Raw genomic sequence first — 19,451 nt, 5'->3', positions numbered from 1 at the left:
GTATAATATTATGAATAATAAAAAAAAGTATACGTAATGCAAGGAGCTGACAAAATACATGCATATACATAAATTAAAATTTAAAAATCGATCCTACAGTAGTTTATATCATCATAAAAATTGTGTTCGAGTAAAGTGAATTATACTACTGATAAAAAATGAAAAATAATACGTTTAAGTAATGGTTATGATTAACTATGTTTGATAGTTTTTTCGGTATTTACACTGAATGAAAAATACTTTTAACAAGATAAATATTTTCGATTAAATAATTTAATTGATTGATGATCATTTAGAAAATATATACCATATGAAAATCTGTGGCGTGAACGCAAATTAAATCCGGAGCGGATGTTTTTTTTATTTATTTCATCTCACGGAATGAAATTCACTCCAAAGCGAAATTTATTTCAACATTAAAACTCCCAATCGGTGTAGATGCGGATTGAAAGAAAATTCACATCACTCCAAAATCACTCTGCTGAAAAAGAACTTCTTCGTATGCAGAGTGATTTTTTTAAACTCCGAAACTCCGAGTGACAAAGTGAATTTGGATTTAAATGAAATCCGTATTCACTCCAAATTTACCCCTGATTTTTCACCGTGTATTGTCTCAATAAATTATCATTATTTTTCAAAAAAGTTTCTTGACACTAAAAATTATGATATTGTTATAAAAAATAATTCTTTCTTTATTTATTTATTTATTTATTTATGTGAAAATTAGTAATTGTGAAGATAAGTATAAGCTTTCTTCTCACTAAAAATTAATTTTTTTTAAAGTAAAATATTTACAATTAATTAAAATAATTTTTGAGTGAAGAGATTATATACTTCTTAACAGTCTTTTTTTTCTCGGTGTTCCAGTTTATAGTTATTATTGGTATTTAATTTTAATACCTTGTATATGAAACTTTGAGTGAATTAATTATGAAAATAAATGATAAAAAATTTAAATAAATAAATAATAAATGGATATGAAAAAAAGAACTCACCGTTCGAACACTTTCTTCCAAAAGAAGCTTTAAAATGTTATCAAGTCATGGGATTAAACGTAATGAATGTATAATATGTGTATGTATCATATGTTAAGTATTTAAGGTAGATTTTTATATAATAAGCAAATTTTGTACAAGCTCAATAAAAAAAAAAATGATAACGGATATTATCTAAACTGATAAAAGATTTAATAAGTCTTAATAAATATATTTATTTGGAATTCATTCTGTAGATTACTTTTAAAAAAGTATTTTGTTGTTTAAATACAATATTTGTCTCAATAAATTTTCCTTTCATATTTATAAAATGAACGACTACATAAGCGCCACAGCTTTATTATACATAAAATTACAATATATGTACATCTACATATATATTATTAAAATAATAATATGATTTGCATTTGATGAATGACAGAAGAATAATTAATGATTTAAAATGGTCTTTTATTTAATAAATGACAACAAGGATATTTTTTTATTTTTAAAGAATATTTACTGTTGACCTCAATTATCATAGAGGCTCATCAATTTATTTTATAGAAAATAATTTATTTATTCTTACGAAATTGATAAATTTCATTAAATTAATTAATTTCATTAAAAAAATTTTTATTAACTGTTTCTCAATTTTAAATAAATATTTACATAATAATTACTGTAAATAAATAATTTATGACAAATGAACGAATTTTTATTTAATACAAGCAAATCTTTTCATCAGTATATTAGTAAAGATTAAAAGCAGATGATAAATGTACATAATGTTAAAGCGATTTAGATGAAAAGAAATTCTGTAAAGGTTATTTTTTTATTTAAATAAAAATAAAAATCTAGAATAGTTTGGATTTAATTGAATTTACGGAGCGATTACAAAAAAAATTATTGATGCTTGAGTTGAACTGAATGCAGTAATTTAAAATCGTTTTATTTTATATATTTATAACAAGTTTAGTAGAATAATTTATTTAAAATATTTTACAGTTTTAAATAATATCAAAAATTGAAAATAATTTTAATTTAATTTTAAATCAAATATTTAAATAAATAAGTTTTATAGATTCAAATGTTATACGCATTTAATCAGTAAAATTTGTACAACAAAATATATATGTATATCGCAAAAGATTATGAGCTTTATTAAATATGTATGAGTTTATATATATTTATATATTTTTTAAAAATCTATCTCAGAAACAGAAATTTGTAATGCAGACTGTGCGAATATTAATATAGAAATGTCATGCGCGTTGAATCCTGACATTGGGGCGTCATCAAGACAGATCGATTGCATAGAAAGTGTGTATTACAAGAGAATAAGTAAAGTAAAAGAAGAAAAAAAATGGATTTCAATAAGCTGATGGTTGTGGATTTAAATTGCCGCTTCAGCGCATAAGTTTAGGTAAAAGCAACGACTGAACAGGCATCGAAAGTATGAGAGGGTGTAAAAGTCGATTGCAGTGGGAGAAGATGAGGATGAGGGTGAGAAGGCCAAAAGCAAAATGTGGGTCGACGGCGTCTATGTCCCGACCTAGATATATCTAGTACATGTGACGTCATAACTATAGCTATACAATGAACAACATTTAAATCCCGCTATCAAAGAATGCCTATCGTTAAATAAATTGAGGGTAGCCCACCCTAACTCTTATGGGATTTTCTCATTTGTCATGGATTTCATCCATTTATCATTCAAAAGCCTCCAAGTCCTTCATATTTTATTTATTTTATGTGTATTTAAGAAATTAAAAAAAAAAGGTCTTTATCTAGATTCGACGTTTAACTATTGCTCGAGAACATAATAGCCAAGAATTTAAATATAAAATCTGAGTATAAGTTATTAAGGTAATGCGAATAATATAATTACATAAGCTAACAAAATTTTAGCATTGAGATAATTTTTTTTGAATGAAATTGTATACAATAAAAAGATTAAATAATAATTATCCACGGTTTTTATTAAAGGTGAATATCTACAAGAGTGGCTTAAAAAAGATTTTGATTTTTTTGCGCTCTCACTCTTCAAAGAGTTAGTGGATAGAAAAGAAAAAAAAAAATTCATGAAGTTTGAGCTCAGCTAAAGTTTAAGAAATCGCCTTACAATTCAAACAACTTTCAAAATATTAAAAGAATCGACTGTTACTTTTTTTCAAATTTTTTTTTCTTACTACGGCAAATGTTTTCAACATAGAGGGTGTCCCAAATCCAGTATAAAATAAATGAAATGATCTGAATATTTCACTTCAAAATATGAATTTTTAAAAGTCGGTTCAAACTATCAAAAATTCAAAAAGTTGCAATATTCTTGTGCGTCTTATTAAAATTTATATTTTAAAGTACAATTTTCAGGAAATCATCTGTTTTTTAGTTATTGCACAAATACTTGATATCATTTCTTTGTAAAATTTTCTATGTTTTAGTAAAATAATAATTTATTAACTTTTCTTAATTAATTAAAGTTCTCTCAATTGAACTTTAAACGCAGTCGAAATAAAAAATATTGTTCGAAGCGTATGATTGAAAGGAAAAATCCGGTATACTTGTATTGTCAACACTCGTCGTAGGTTGAGTTACATTATCAATGAGAATGTGTCATAACTCAAGACTTGTGTCGCCAAAACAAACATACCGCAAATCCACGTTTCAATCCTATGTATTGAAAATATTTATTTTTCACCATACCTGCGTCGAAAGTTTACATTCCTGCCCTGTTTTGAGGGAAGAACGTCAGTCTTTTCTTATATTTTTTCTACAAAAAGAGTCAAAAATTTAAACTTTTAGATGCAGGTCTGGTGAAAAATCGTATACACACTACGGAAAAAGGTAGGACGTCCCAATCTGTGTGTTTGCGACCCTCACCTTTGGCTCAGGTAGGCAATTATACACGTGACTTGAAATGTCCTAATTTCCTCCCTAGGTGTGTAAAATACTATTACCATACACTAACTTTTCAAAGGATGAGAGCAAAAAAAAAACAATAGAAATTTTTAACACGATATTTTTAAGTGAAACCAGAAATAAATAAATTTATTTCACAGAATTAAAAAATTTATATTTAGTCAAAATTTATTTAATGCAAAATACAGGAATTATCATTTATTAAAATCTATAATATAAATTTATAATTTATTAAAAATTTAACTTTTGAATTAAGGAACCGATGCTTTTGGAATTTTTTTAATTTTCAAGTTATCAAAATTGTTAAGGTATTAATATATAAATAAATTAAATTGGCATATGAAAAGAAAACGGGATTATCTATTTGATAATTGACACAGACTAAGTAATTTGTAAATAAAATATAATTATTTTCAGTCATCGAAAATTTTAATACGTAACAATTGCGTAAAGTTCATGAGAAAGGATAAAGTTTATTTATCGCGGTTGGAAGTTTAGTATTTCACACAACTACTCGACTGTCTTTCATTTATTACGGTAATAAAGGCAATTAATTATTGTGGCTAAACGAAGATGTTTAAAATAATAGCAATAAACATGTATAACTAATTATAATTTATTTAAAATAAGAAAATTAAATGATGAGTCATGCATCTCAATAAAATAATATTTTTTATTAATTAAAAATAATTTATCACTTATGGATGAAGTTTTTTGAAATATTACCTGGTTGTTTACCTGAATAAATTTATTACATGCAGTGAGTAAGACATGAAAAAATAAACATTAATTTACTTGAAAAAAAAAAAAATAAATAAATACAAAAAAAAAAAGATTGACTACTATCTACTTTAGATGTTAAAAAAATTTTAACGCAAATTATTTTAGTACTAGTTATAATTTATACCATAAGACTTAAGAGAATTTTAGTCTGAAGATTAAAATTTAATTATTAAAAGTACTGAATTAACAATTACTGAAGAATGTTTCTTTTTTTTTTCATTTTTTTTTTTATTTTCAGTGAGTCGATAGAATTTCGTTCAACCCCAATTATCACATACTAGGTCAATTAATTTATTTGAAGACTGAATGGCGAAGTAAAAAAAGTCTAATAAAATGTGAAAAAAAAAAGATTGGTTGAATTGAAATAATTGATTGTATATTTTAAAACGCAATTTATCAATTTTCTGTGTCAATTTCATTGTCCTCATAATGAAAAGTACCAAATGAGTGTTTTTTCTTTAATATTTTAGCTATTGATTTTTTTTCGTCATTGTGTTTACGTCTCATGAGAGCACAAGTAAAAGAAAACGTTCAAAGTATAAAGAAAAGCTGAGTAGAGTCTCTACAGAGTTAAAGTAAAATATAAAGTAAAAATGGCGCAAAAAGATGATAAAAGTTTATTAAAAGTTTTGATAAATTTCTTGTTAACTATTTTGTGGGTGATGTTATTTTATTAAATTAAATGTACTAGACACATAAATATATCATGTACAATATCGAGAGTTTTCGAAAGAATACTTTATAAAATTTAATGGATATATAAGACCATATAGTTTTATTATAAAAGAAAAAAAAAAAAAAAAAAAAAAAGAAACAAGTAAAAAACATGAAGAAATGAAAAAATGATGTCGATAAAAATAAAAGTTATTGTATAAAATCAATCAAGAGAAAATTCATCTTAGTTGAAATGAGAAAAATAGTGAATATTTGTTTATAAAATCTCGTAGATTATGTAGTATTAATACCTAAAGTATTAGATTGACATTAAGTAAGTTGTTAACGATAGAGAATTACATCTAACTGATAAATTAAATTACAGAGCAGCAGTAACAGCATCAGTACGGCAACGATGGTCTAATAGACCATCAGAGAACCAACTAACCAGGGAATGGTGCTGAGAAATAATTAGACCTTGATAGTTGATATCCACGCAGTGATGTTGCTACGAGAAAGCTAGTATGCCGCGAGCTCATTGAGATCACAAAGTTACCAGATGACAAAGTAAAATATTAATTGAAAAATTATTTGAGAATATTATTTACTAGTCTAATATTTCAGGAGTACATTAAAATTATTATATTTAGTTAATAAAAGCAAATATATCTCAATGTTTATGTAATGAAAAAGTTTAAATGATAACATTTATTTTGAATTATCAACTTAAATTCAAATTAAATATACAACACTGGAAAAAAAAATATACGGCGATAAATTGTATGAAGCATACACGAAATTTTAAATTAAAAAATTAATATAATCTTCAATATAAAAAACAATAATTTTTTGGTTACAAGTTATAGCTTATAACTAAAAATTTATGAAACGACTTGTTTTTAAAGCCATCTAAGAATATGTAGAGTGTAAAAGCCTACAGATAATTTTGTACGCAGTCTATGTGAAATTTGTGAGAGAAATAGTATGCAAAAAGTTTACACGCAACATCTGTGATGTGTAAATATATGTGCTTACAAATTCTAAACACAAACTTTATGCATAAAAGTAATTTTAAATCAAATAAATGTTTAGCATAAATAAAAAACAAATTTTATATTTTTAAATAATTAAAAAATAACAATAATTATAAATATTGACGAAGTTGAAATTTTAAAAGATTTCATAGAATTCTAACTTTTACATTTTTCCTCAGAATGGAATTTTCATAAAATTTTGCCGTAATATATGATAATTTGTCAAATACACTAAGAGAAAATTAGGGTAACCATTCTTAGTACGTTTATAAAATATCAACCCCTAAAGTTATGGTAATAACTACTAGGAGTAATGGGCTATACACTCAAAATTTCAAGGAAAAATTTCAACGAATTTTTATTATGCTGTCGACCAAACTTAAAACAAGAAGTTGAGTCACCAAAAAATTATTATGCTGCACTATAATTATTATTGTGAGCCTCTAAAATTTTGTTATTCTCTAGTATGATTTCTATTTTAGATGAATAATTTTCATTACAATGTATCAATAAGTTTTAAATGTCTAACATTTTTTGTAGTGCAGCATAATAATTTTTTAACGACTCAACTTCCTGTTTCAAGTTTGGTCAGCATTATAAAAATTCGTAGATTTTTTATCTCCATTTTTCTTTGTGTATATAGATAGGAATGGTTACCATAATTTATATAGGTGCCGTTCTTATAATCGATATTTCCAAAAAACCGGTTACTATACGTTATGAGAACCATTCCCATAATATACTGTAATTATTACTAAAAATTTATCTGGCAATAGAAGCGTTTCATTGACTTCTAGAGCTGACTAGAGTTTGGAATCGTTTGGTTCCGTCGTTTCAAAGATATTTGTAAAACATCGTTTTTTACCATTTTTCTCCCTTACGATATCTCTTAAACGAATCATCTAATTAAGACGACTTATACGGCAATCGACGCGTTGTATTGAGTTTTAGTGCTGATTAAATTATGGAATCGATCAATCGAGTTTTTTATAAGAAATTTTAAAGAGATTAAAAGAAAATTTTTTTTTTTTTTATAAATCTCAGAGTCTATTTGATCGATTAATATAAAATTTACAGGAAAGGTGATGGCCGACAAGCTCCTTGCTCCTTCGGTTGCCGCCGAAACCATTCAAATTGGTTGATTAGTTAAAAAGTTATAGAGAGTTTACACATACACACACACACGCACACACACTCGGACACCATTCTGAAAATAGTCAGAATAGCTTTTTAGGACCTCAAAACGTTGAAAACTGATGAAAACTCGATTTTCGAAAATCAGGGTGAAAACAATAACTTCCCAAATTTTTTGAAAATCTTCCATTTTCTTAGCGGGAAGTTAACAAAAATGAAGTAATAATATAAAGAAATTTAGTATTAGATATAAAGCGGAAAATAAATTTATTCGATTGACCGATTCACCCAAAACGTGACAATTGGATGTGACAGAGAGATACTATTGTAAAGTTCAAGGCTTGGGCAATCGATTCATCATGAAATTATTGTGGTATAGGGGCTGTAATATGGCTTTTGTATTGTATTGTCAAACTTTCATCGATAATATGCCATATATAATATATTTTATGCTACCATTAGAGCCATAGAGCTTGGAGATAGTGGTATGGACTAAAAACCGCAGCCTAAATACTTAGGGTTGTATCCTTGGTTTCAAAACAATACAACGGATGTATAACCATTCAAAGGTACGATAACATAACAAGACACTACACAGCGCGTTGAGTATTTGAAGGTGTGTCCGTGTTGTGAGGGTAGCGTCTCTGATGGATCAATACGGTGTGGTGCAAACCCATATTCTTCTTTGCTACATTATATTTCTAAGACCTATGTAAAGACTTTATTTTTCTCTTTTCATTTTAATATATACTAATATTAATATACTGACATGTAGTACTATTTTCCCTGGCATTTTCTTCTCTATTTTTTTTTTTTTTTTATATGTCTTTGACGTTTATCTTTGTTAACATGACAAGACCCATAGAGGCTTTAGACAAATATCTCGAGACACTCAGATGTATGTTGGATTCATTTATAAGTAACGTCAATAAGTACATGTTTTTTTTTATGTTTGTAATTGCAACGCGGTCGTGCATTTTTATGCTGCTATTTATTTTTTGTATCATCATATTGTAATTACTTTTTATATTGATAGAGTCACAGTGAAATTGGTAATTTTAATGGAAAAAATAAAAAAATCAAATATACTGTTGGGTAAAAATTTAAAAGTCAAATTTTTTTGAGAGCAATTGAAATAAACATTAAATGTTGTCAATATTAAAGTATAAATTAAAATTTATAAAAGTTTAAATGATTTTAATTTAAAAATAATAAATTATTATAGTATTAAAATTTTTTGTCTCTTCAATATAAATTTTAAATTATTATCGTTTCCAATAATCGATTGCATGTAAATTATTATAAATATTTAATAATTTATAATAAAATAAAATAAAATAAATAAATTTTATTATAAAAATAAACTGCGTTCAAACATTAAAAGAGATTTAAATGTTTGAACTGACTGACTATTGATATGTTCATTCTACTTGACTAGACTACTACTCTCTTTTATATAGACTCGTACTCTTTGCTGAGTAGTCCTTATTATATCAGATCTAAAGACTCGAACGTGTCTCACACACGTACACATGATAAGGGCATACTAGTGAGTTTGACAAGCCGTTAATGTAAAACAGTTTACCTCAGATACTACTTTTAGACAAATTCAACGAGTCATCGATATTCGGAACTTGAAACCTGAGCGCAAAAGCTTGTTAACAGATGACCAACTTGACTCGTCAATATTCATACGAGCTTGTGATTTGTCATTTATATAAATATCAATATATCTATGTATAAATGACTAGTAAATGTAGATATACTCTCATGAATAAATAAATATTTGGGCTATAAGTCTTTTCTATAACCTACATTTTATATAAAATCAAAAATTCAAATGACTGCACTGAAGCATCGGTGCATTAATAAATTTTCATTTATTTGTTTTTTTACTTTTATAATAAAATAAAAAAATGTATCGAAAAAAAAATAATTGCTAATAATATCCGAGATGAGACGAGGAAATAAACAAGTAAAACTAGTCAATGCTTAATTGAACGAATACTTTTTTTTGTTTTCTCTTTTTATAAAAATAAAATATTATTTTAAAATAAAAAAAGTGAACTTACATTTTCCTCAACAGTTTTCTTGATTTTAGCACTTGCTTCAACTACCGTTTTGCCAGCTTTGTTAACAGCACTGTAGAGAAATCCACCAAGACTTTTAGCTCCGGCCAAGGCCTTCGTTGAAACTAAAGAAAATAATAAAAATTTAAAAGAAATTTGAGAAAATAAAACGAAAATTAGACTTATTAATTGTTTATAAGCTTAATAAAAACTTGGTGAAAAATATAAATAAAAATTAATTATAATAGAAGCTTGGGGTTTTGATATCTCTGATGTCATTTAGTGTGAGAGGTCGAGGTGGGATTATCCCAGGTTGGCCTAGAATCGACTGTACTTTTATGGACTTTCGTACGGAAGACGCAAATATACCTGGACTATAGTAGTAGTACCAATAAAGCTTTTCATAGTATGGTACGCCGTGCAATTTCCTTTCTTCATTTTCTCTGATTACATTTAAAAGACAAGACGTACTACTTTATATTTCGTGATAATTTATTTTCCTGAATTGAAAAAATTTTGAAAAACAAATAAATTATTTACATTAATAATTTTACTTTAAATTTAAAGCAAATTACTTTAAAATATTGACAAATTCAAATCAGCCATAAATATATATTTATACATATATCATTATAAATAAACTTATATATATATACTTTATTTTTATATTACTTTAAATTTCCAAGACATAAATTTCATAAAAATTAAAATCCCAATGTATTTTATTTCAATAATGGTTTATTTTTTTTTTTTTTTTTTATTATCCGAAAGCCAATTAATTTTAAATAATATTAATTTCAAAGCTGACTTTTTGAATTAAAATCCATGTCAATATCTTGATTGATCACAAAGAACATATATTTTTAAATAGTTTCATTAGATTTTCATTAAAGATTATGCTTTAATTTTTTAAATTATGTGATATTCATATAAAATTCATAAATTTTATTAAATTTCCATAACAATAGTGCTTGACAATCGAAAAAAAATTTAACAGCATCTATTAAGAGGTAATTATTTTAAAAATATATTAATTTAAAAAAAAGTTAATAAAATAATATTTAAAACATAGTATAAAAAGTTGATGAAACTTTATTTTTTATTATGAAAATTCAAAGTTAGTGATGTGTAAAAATGTCAAAAGTTTTTTTATTCACATCAAATGAACAATGGATGCTTTTCAAAAGGTTAAAAGACAACAAGGTCACCTTCAAAAAATTGTTGTGTCCTAGACGATGGTAATTTTATCTTTTTAGAATCAAGTGAATTTTCCAAAGGCCAAGATGATGAGTGTCGAATAGTTCGTACCAACATTATATATATTTATATGATTTTCAAAGTTAAAAATTATTTAAAAGAAGAATTTCAAAAAGTAACACAAAATTTCAAGTGATGTAAAAAAAAAAAAAAGTAAAAAAAAAAGTTTGCTAATATACTACACGATAAAAGAAAAACTTATCAGCAACAACAACAATAAAATAATATTAGTAACTCCTAAATAAATTAAAAACAATCACATTGAATGAGATTTAAACTATTTTTGAACACTATGTCCGTTTATTTTGCTATTAGCTGTAGTCAATGTCAGTGTGTTCTTAGAGAAAATAGATAACAGAAGGTTTGCAAGAGCAATAAAGAGAATAAGTGAGGGAATGAGTGGGTGAGTGAGTGAGTAAGTGAGTGAGAAAGATAGAAAGTGGAGTGTTGTGTATTGATCGGGGTGAAATGGACCAACCGCCCCCGGACGCGAATGACTGTAGCTCGTTGTCGACTGAATCCGCTTATAGTTCAGAGAATTCAAGAATCTCTCGGTATTTTCATATACGTACACCCACATTTATGTATACATAAACGTACATTACACAAATACTTAAAATATTTCGAGTCATTAAGTCTATGGTACAATCTTGTTTGTGGCCAATCAGTTTTTGTTTATAACTTAGTTAAAAAAAAATAAATACACTTTTCTGTCTTATTAGTTATCATCATTTAATCTAGATCTCTTTAAATCCGCTTTGATTCCGTGTTATATTAGAAAATGTCAACACAGTATATTTTTTTTTAGCTATCAACCCTTTCGTGTAATATTGATTTTTCATTTTAGTGTTCCTTAGAGATTTACGTGGATTTGTTCAGGATGAATTAGTAGGACTCCTGGGATATTTTTCCTAGATCTCTGTATATTAATCTGATTTTTTGTTTTTTTGTCATTTAAACTTTTTTATTGCTTACCAAGAACTTTTCTGCAATGTAGTAAATCAAATGATTTTTTTTACACTCATGAAATGAGAAGTTATAAAAAAAAAAAAAAAAAAATGACGTGATTTTTTTTTCACATTTCTGCAAGTCATAGCGAATTCTTTGGAGATATTAAGGTTTTTATGTTTTACTGTAAAGTTATATAAATTATGAAAAGTAGTTGGTTGTAGGGTAAAATGTTTAATCAAGATTCCAATAAAGTTATACCGAACAAATGCATGCAATTAAATTTTCCAAATTTTCTTTCTCTCTCACATGTAGAGAATTCTGTGGTTAGTTTATGAACAATCATAAGTACCAATAATGAAAATGTAGCTGGTGGGTATATTGTACATATTTTCTAGAGTAAGAGAGGATCTATATAATTTCATATATAAATATATATATATATATATATATATATATATATATATATATATATATATATATATATATATATATGTATGTATTTAGTATGTAGAAGAATTGTTCAATTGCAGGTCCGTGATTGAGAGTACGTAATCAACTGCATATCCTCGAAAAAAAATGTTTTTAAATTGAATTCAGTTATAGGAAAGTAGATTTTAATTTTATCCTGTCAAAAAAAAGTACAACTAATTTATAGATATTTTTTTGTTTTTTTTATTCAAATTAAATATTTTTTTTCTATTTTTTACGTTTAGTCTGTAGTGAAATATTTGTTCAGAATAAAAAATTTAAATATTATTAAAAAAAAAAAAAAAACAGTAAATATATTACTCTTTTTAAAATGAAAATTCAAATAATTTTTTAAAAGCAAAAAAAATCTTACTGCTCCACTTTTTCGTTAAATAAAGAATAAAAGGTATTCAGAAGCTAGAAAAACTTAACTATACGGCTCTTTTTAAAAATTGTCTTATAATAAAAATTGAAGAAAATTATATCACGTAGGATGCTGCACGTGGCACTGCATTTACAAATTATATTGATAGTAAAAAAATAAAGTTATGAAATTTTACCAAAGCAATATTTATCCTATCGTAAAGAAAGTAGTTTATACTATTATTTTTTTTTACCACTTTAATTTAAAATGTGAAAATTTTTTCGACAGATAAAGAAGCCCCTTGAAGATATCATGGATCTCAAATAATTTTCTGTACAATTACAAAGAAAGGGATCACGACAGTAAGATATCAGAACAATCGATAAATTTCTAGAGAGACTGAAGTAAATGTACAATAGATTTTGAACCTTTTGGTTCTCGGATTTGAGACGCTGTATGTGTTTTAGTCCTTGACTTCATTTTATTTCTGTACATATAGATGTATAGCAAGAAGTAATGGTTGTATATGTATAGTTGGAAACTTACCAGCACCAAATGGTTGTTGACCATCTTTGTCCTCAGTTGGTGTACCTTCAAGGCTAGCTGGACCACTGTCTGCACCTCCAGTAGCACTATTTTAATAAAAATTGGAAAAAAAAAAAAAAAAAAAAAAAAAATTATATAAGTATTATTGTACTATTTTATTTAAAGCATAAAAAATATATGATATGCGGAAACTAGAACTATAATGGGAACGTGCCCAGCAGCTTGTAGTACACAATCCACATACCCTGAGACCCACCTGCTTGCGTCATCATCTTTTACATGATCGGGCGATGAGCCCTGTACAATCTCCCGCGGTGTTTGATTATCTACAGCTTCAGCAGATGCAGGTGGAATTTCACCAGAACCTTCAGTGGATTCAGCCGCACCACGACCTGATAATCCAGGAATACCACCACTCAACCATCCAGACATTTGTGATTTAACTCCAGCAAGCATTTCCATTTTACTACCTTTCGTTGGACTGAAAGAAAATTCTATTTGTTAGTAATTTGTTTTATGTATTTATTTTATTTTTCATTTAAATAAAATTTATGATTTTTGTGCTTTTAAAAAACGTTTCTTTTAATTTGATAATTAACATGCTAGACTTTTTAAAGATTAATTGAATGGCATAAGATCACTTCAATTAATTATTATTTAAAATGTTATTTGAGAAACTATTAAAACTAATTTCTTACGGCCGAAAAATTAAATAAGAGTGTCAAGCATTTGCTACGTGTTTAAAATTAAATTATAACAAGAAAATTGAATTTTTTATTTGCTAAGAACGAAATTATTTTTTAATATTGTGATATAAATTTAATACTAATTTGTGTTGACTTAATTACTAATGTAGATTGCAATGTAATTTTATACAAGCAATTTTAAATTTTATAAAATAATAAAATTTTATGTTGCGTATTGATAATTGGTAATTAAATTTTAATAGAATAAATAATTTTTTTAAATTATAATGTTTTTAAAATAAAATAAACTTTTTATTTGTAACAAAATTTATGTATAGTTAAAATAAAAAGTCTATAAAGATAAAAAAATTAAATTTATCTAGCCTATGAATAAATATATATTTTATTTTATAATTAAAAAAAAGCAATGCAAAAGCATGACATGTGGTTTATTTGATAATAAATTCGTGCGTTGGTGTTGCACTAAAACAACAAACAACTTTTGCAAAAACTAAATATATATTTAATTAAAAATTTTATTTTTTTGTCTATAAATAAAAAAATTAAAATTTCAAAAAAGAATTACCTGATAGATAGCATAAATAAAATGTAAACCATGTTTTCGTTTATCTTTTATGTTAAAATATTTTCTTTTTTTAAGTATTTTATTTTTGAATATGTGGACATACATCCTCTTCCTTATTTATTTAGAGTATTGAATTTAAGTTTGAGAGAAAAAGATAGGCATGTAGATCGTGAATATATAAAACTTCTCATGAATATCGCATGTAAATGTGAAATTTTTAAAGTATAAAATCATTGGTTAAATTTTATAGTTTATTTTATTTTTTTTTTTATAGAAGCCAAGTTTATGTTTTGTTTTAATGCAATATTTTTAAATATATTTTGTACATGCTGATCTTTCTTAATCACAAAAAAGTCAAGATTTTAAATTGAGAGAAAAAATTAATTATTGAAAAAACATTCTTGATCAAAGAAATTAACATATTTTAATTTTGCAACGATGTAATGTATATATTTTGACTACAAAATCACAATTTCTTTTGTAGTAATTATTTACAAAAATAAAAAAAAAAAAAGATTGTAATTTCTTCAATATAACAATAACTTTATTGCAAATTCGCAATTAATTAATTTTTCGGATCAATAATGTGTTTTTTTGGCAGCGGGTATTTTATCGTCGGGTATTTTGGCATTAGTTCAATTGTCGTGTTACTGTTTTTTTTTTTTATATAATATATAAGGTAAAAGTCCTAGTACCCGATCAGGGAACTAGTACTCGATCACTCCATGTATTTGTATATCAATATTTAGTAAAATTTGGTAAATGTAGATATACAAATACATGAGTGATCAGGTACTAGTTCTCTGATCAGGTACTGGGTCTCTCACCTTATTTTTATATATTTTTCTCAGTGTAATAAAAACAAAAAAAAAATTATTTTAATAAAAAATAGCTGTCCTGTATTACATGTGTAGGTATATATTATATGTATTCTGTTATAAATTTAGGTATAAATATTATAAGTAAAGGTAAAACTGGGTAATAAAGATCTAAACTATATTAATTCCTGTCACCACGAGATACGATAGACGATCTTCAAGTCGGTTCACGGTCTCGACTGTTATATAATCGACCATCACCACTACACGGTACGCACTACGAAAGTCCTATTACTGTTTCCTATCATCGTACATATATTGCTTGCAAGCTTTTAACATCCCTGAAAATTTCTAAATTCCAGGTTCGTATATAGAAATATTGCTTAAACTTTATCTATTATTTTCTCAATAAAAGATTATCAAAGTATACCTACTTTACTTGTATTTTGTAATTTATAGCCGATAATTTTTTTTTTTAAATGACAAAAAAAAGTAGACTTAAAAATCTTATTCAACTTTTGTTTATGAATTATTAGTTTAATTTCAAAAATTAAGAAAAATATAACTTTGAACGATTTTAGTTGAAATTCATATTAATTTAATTATCATATTTAAATTAAATTAAGTAGCAGGTGTTCGTTAATTCATTCAATATTAAGTATATTTCGCACAAAATAGATTTAAATGATTTTTACTTTAATCGATAATGAAGCCATTAAAAGAAATTTGATTTAATATACGATCTATGGTATGATTGAAAAAAAAAAAATATATATATATATATATATATATGTATTATATATTAAGGATGTGCGAAAAATTCGACCTTAATAATTATTCGTATCAAATCGAATCGAATAATTTGAATTTTCGAATAATTGGAAACTTTCTGAATTATTCGTGAGTTTCCGTTATTTAATTATTCAAAAATTTATCTCTTGAACGACTTAAAATTGTAGTATTTTTACCAATAATTCAAATTTTTGCTCAGACATGAATCGAATTCGAAAGTTAACGAATAATTTGAAAAGTAACGAATTATTCAATTCGAATTTCAAATTGAATACTTAAATTCGATTCGATTCACACACCCCTAATATTTATATAACTGTCGGGAATAAATTTATTGGGGCAACCTATTATAATTCACACCTAAAGACCAAAGATAAAATATATATTTCTCTAGGATCGATATAATGAGATGCCAATAAATCCTAAACTTTATGACGTAATTTATTTTAACAATAAAATAATTCAATTTTACTATTGGGATTTTATTTATTTGTTCGGTTTCTCGATCTATGATTAACTGATACTATAAAATTATTCATAGAACAAATTGTTTTAATTTTTCATATAAAATTTTTAATTATTCGAACATAAAGTCATATAAAATAAGCACTTACAAATATAAGCTGATAACGTTCGAATTTACATCTAATTACGTATAATCAACGTGGTGTCCATAAAAAAAAGTTGTACTCTTAATTGAATTTAATAAATTAAGTAATTAAAATAGTACATTCTTAGACAGCGCCCCGTATAATTTTTTTAAAATATTTAATGACCTCGAACTGTCATAACTGTACTGAAATTTTATCAATTATTTAAGAAACAAAAATTAAAATAACAATTGAAAGAAGAATAATGTAACTATAATTTTGGTGAGATATAAATTTAAGAAAAAAAAAAATCACACGGAAAAATGAAAACAAAGGAAAAATTAGTTTTACACAGTAACACGGCGCTTCGAATAAAAAACTGAAAACATTTTAAAAAATTCTGTAAGAATTACTGTTTCAAAACAGCTTCGGAATTTTATTAAAAATTTTGTTATTTTCAATTATTATGTTATTTTTATTAAAATTTAGTAATTTTCACTTAATTTTTTTTTAATTAATTAATAAAATTGTGATATGACTATGACAGTTGAAGATCATTGGACATAATTACAATTTATTTATGAAATTTAATTGTATTTTTTAATTAAAAGTTTAACTATAGTTGAAATTACAGTAATAACTATAATTATAATGATATTGACAAAAATAATAATAAATAAAGAAAACTTACGATTAATCGATTTCACAACTATTGTAAACCGTTGAGATGCATTTACGTAATATCAAACTGGAGGGTTTCTTAAAGATTCTAGACTCGTACGACCTCTCTTTTATTCACCGATAAAGTTTAAAAAAAACTCAGTCATTTTTTGTCTCATGAAAAATTATCAATAATAAAAAAAAAAAAGACAAGATAAAAAAAATAATTTTTTTTCACTATTTCAAGTATTAAAATATTTAAATACATTACTTCTTATGAATATAAAATCAGATTTTTAAAATAGTTTTTTTAAGAAAAAAATTTTCATTTTTCTTAAACTTTATACTATTAAACATCAGATCGGATTTGTAATTAATATCAGGGTCAATTGGAATTTTTCATCTCTAATAAAAATTAAACTTTTTTAATATTCTATACACAAAAAACATTTAATTCATAATAAAAAAATATTTTATGAAATTTAAATATTGGTGTACTTTCATAATTTAAATGTCATAAAAACGAAATTAAATAGTTTTACAGGATTATTTTCACAAACAATTATTTTTTTGATAATACTGATTAAATATATTTTTTAAAGCTTTTGTATAAAAAAAAAAATAATAAATAAAAGTATAAAAAAAACTGTCGTAGTTTATCGATCGTGTTTAAGGGAGAAAGACAGTAGAGGGAAAGGAGGGCCGGGCTCGCTAAAAATCAAATATCTGCGTGACGAAGGATTTTGTGTAAACGCCATACGAGTCAATTGTTAATACCGTTGTAAAGATTTTTTAAAATAAAGATTAAAGATTATAATTAAAATCATTGTAACCATTATTAAATTGTGTGAGTTTCCGGGCGATATCACTGACACGGTCATGCATCGCATGACTATTATCATTAAAAAAAAAAATCAACAATTAAGAGAAATCATTACCAAATAATTTAAGTACTAAATTACATGAAATAATTTGAAAGTACCTGCTATCTTCAGCAGTAGGTGATGTAGGTTTTTCTTCAGTTAATTCAGTACCATCTTCACCTTTCTTTCCCATCCAATTGGACACCTGATTTGTCAGGCCGGAAAACATCGTGTATAAGTTTTTTTTTGTTACGCCTTACTTGTCAACGTATATTATTATTATTATTTATTGTTAATTATGTGTAAAGTTAATAATTAAATTATGAGTTTTTAATTAAATGTCTTTAGCAAACTATTTCCACCGGGTTTTATTTTATATTTTTGTTTTTAACGTCCGTGTTTAGTTTCGGATAGTAGATTTTATTTATTTATTTCTATTTTTATTTATTTATCTTCTGACAGAGTCACGTAACCTCTAACTAAATTTCGAATACGCAGGGTAAAGAGCTCGGTGTGTCTTTGCGATTCCAGGCTCATCGACTGCGTACATTGTGCTTGACAATTTAGAGCACGCATGCGCAATTTAAATAAAGAAATTTAACTGCGCGTTGACCGTGAAGTCTTCCATAGTACTAAAGGTAAAGAATATAATACTCAGTTGATAAAACAAATTTTTAGTTATCGATTTTTAAATTTTATCAATAATTAAATTACAATTAAAATTTATTGTACTGAAAATAACTGAGGTGAAAAAAAATTTTTAATTTTTATAGAAAAATCGACTAATATTAATATCAAATGTGTTTATTTAAATAAAAATTTTTTTTATCTACTACTTTAATTATTGTATATAATAATATTATATTGAAATATATTAATTGTTGAATTATATTCGATTCATCATTCCAACTATAATAATTTAAAAAAATAATAACACTAGTAATGTTTAAATAGAAGGATAAAAAATAATTTAATAGTTTAGTATGACGGATCGTGGGTCAGGTGTGGCTTATAACTGAAAATTTAATTAAAATCTAACAAAACCACTTCGATTAAGTGCACAATTTAGTTTTGTTTGGTAGTACACATTATAATAATTACATTTATATCATATGTTAAACTAGTTAACTAACATACAAAACATAACAATTTACATATTTTAAAATTGCATTTGAATTTAAATACAAATACTTTTGAAGAAATATTTAAGTAGAAATACTTTTTTTTTTTAATTCAAATTATTGTATGGCAATAAGGCAGAAAGGCAGAGGAATTAATTGCTTTTGAAAGGAAATACAAA

At 25.2% G+C, this 19,451-nt stretch overlaps 1 protein-coding gene across 10 annotated transcripts in view; it reads right to left on the bottom strand.

Annotated features, from left to right (window-relative positions):
* LOC130666506 (synapse-associated protein of 47 kDa) overlaps positions 1-18,710 on the bottom strand; it is a 49,891-nt gene extending 31,181 nt beyond the window's left edge. For 8 of the 10 annotated variants that reach the window (XR_008989688.1, XM_057467569.1, XM_057467570.1 and 5 more), the window contains exons 1-4: positions 18,271-18,710; positions 13,401-13,637; positions 13,157-13,242; positions 9,574-9,695 (exon numbers count right to left, since the gene is read on the bottom strand). Coding sequence is in view for 9 of the 10 variants with exons in the window: in XM_057467569.1 (XP_057323552.1) it covers positions 9,574-9,695; positions 13,157-13,242; positions 13,401-13,637; positions 18,271-18,380 (555 nt within the window). In the remaining variant the exon portion in view is untranslated. Of the gene's footprint in view, positions 1-9,573; positions 9,696-13,156; positions 13,243-13,400; positions 13,638-17,319; positions 17,339-18,270 lie in introns of those variants that run through there. The other 2 variants (XM_057467571.1, XM_057467576.1) reach the window with 2 other exon arrangements.
* Between the last annotated feature and the right edge of the window lie 741 nt (positions 18,711-19,451).

This window comes from Microplitis mediator, chromosome 4, assembly GCF_029852145.1.
Source record: "Microplitis mediator isolate UGA2020A chromosome 4, iyMicMedi2.1, whole genome shotgun sequence".
In the NCBI taxonomy this organism is placed as follows: Eukaryota; Metazoa; Arthropoda; class Insecta; order Hymenoptera; family Braconidae; genus Microplitis; species Microplitis mediator.
The sequence above is the reverse complement of the archived record's forward strand: the minus strand, read 5'-3'. Positions and strand labels throughout refer to the sequence as shown.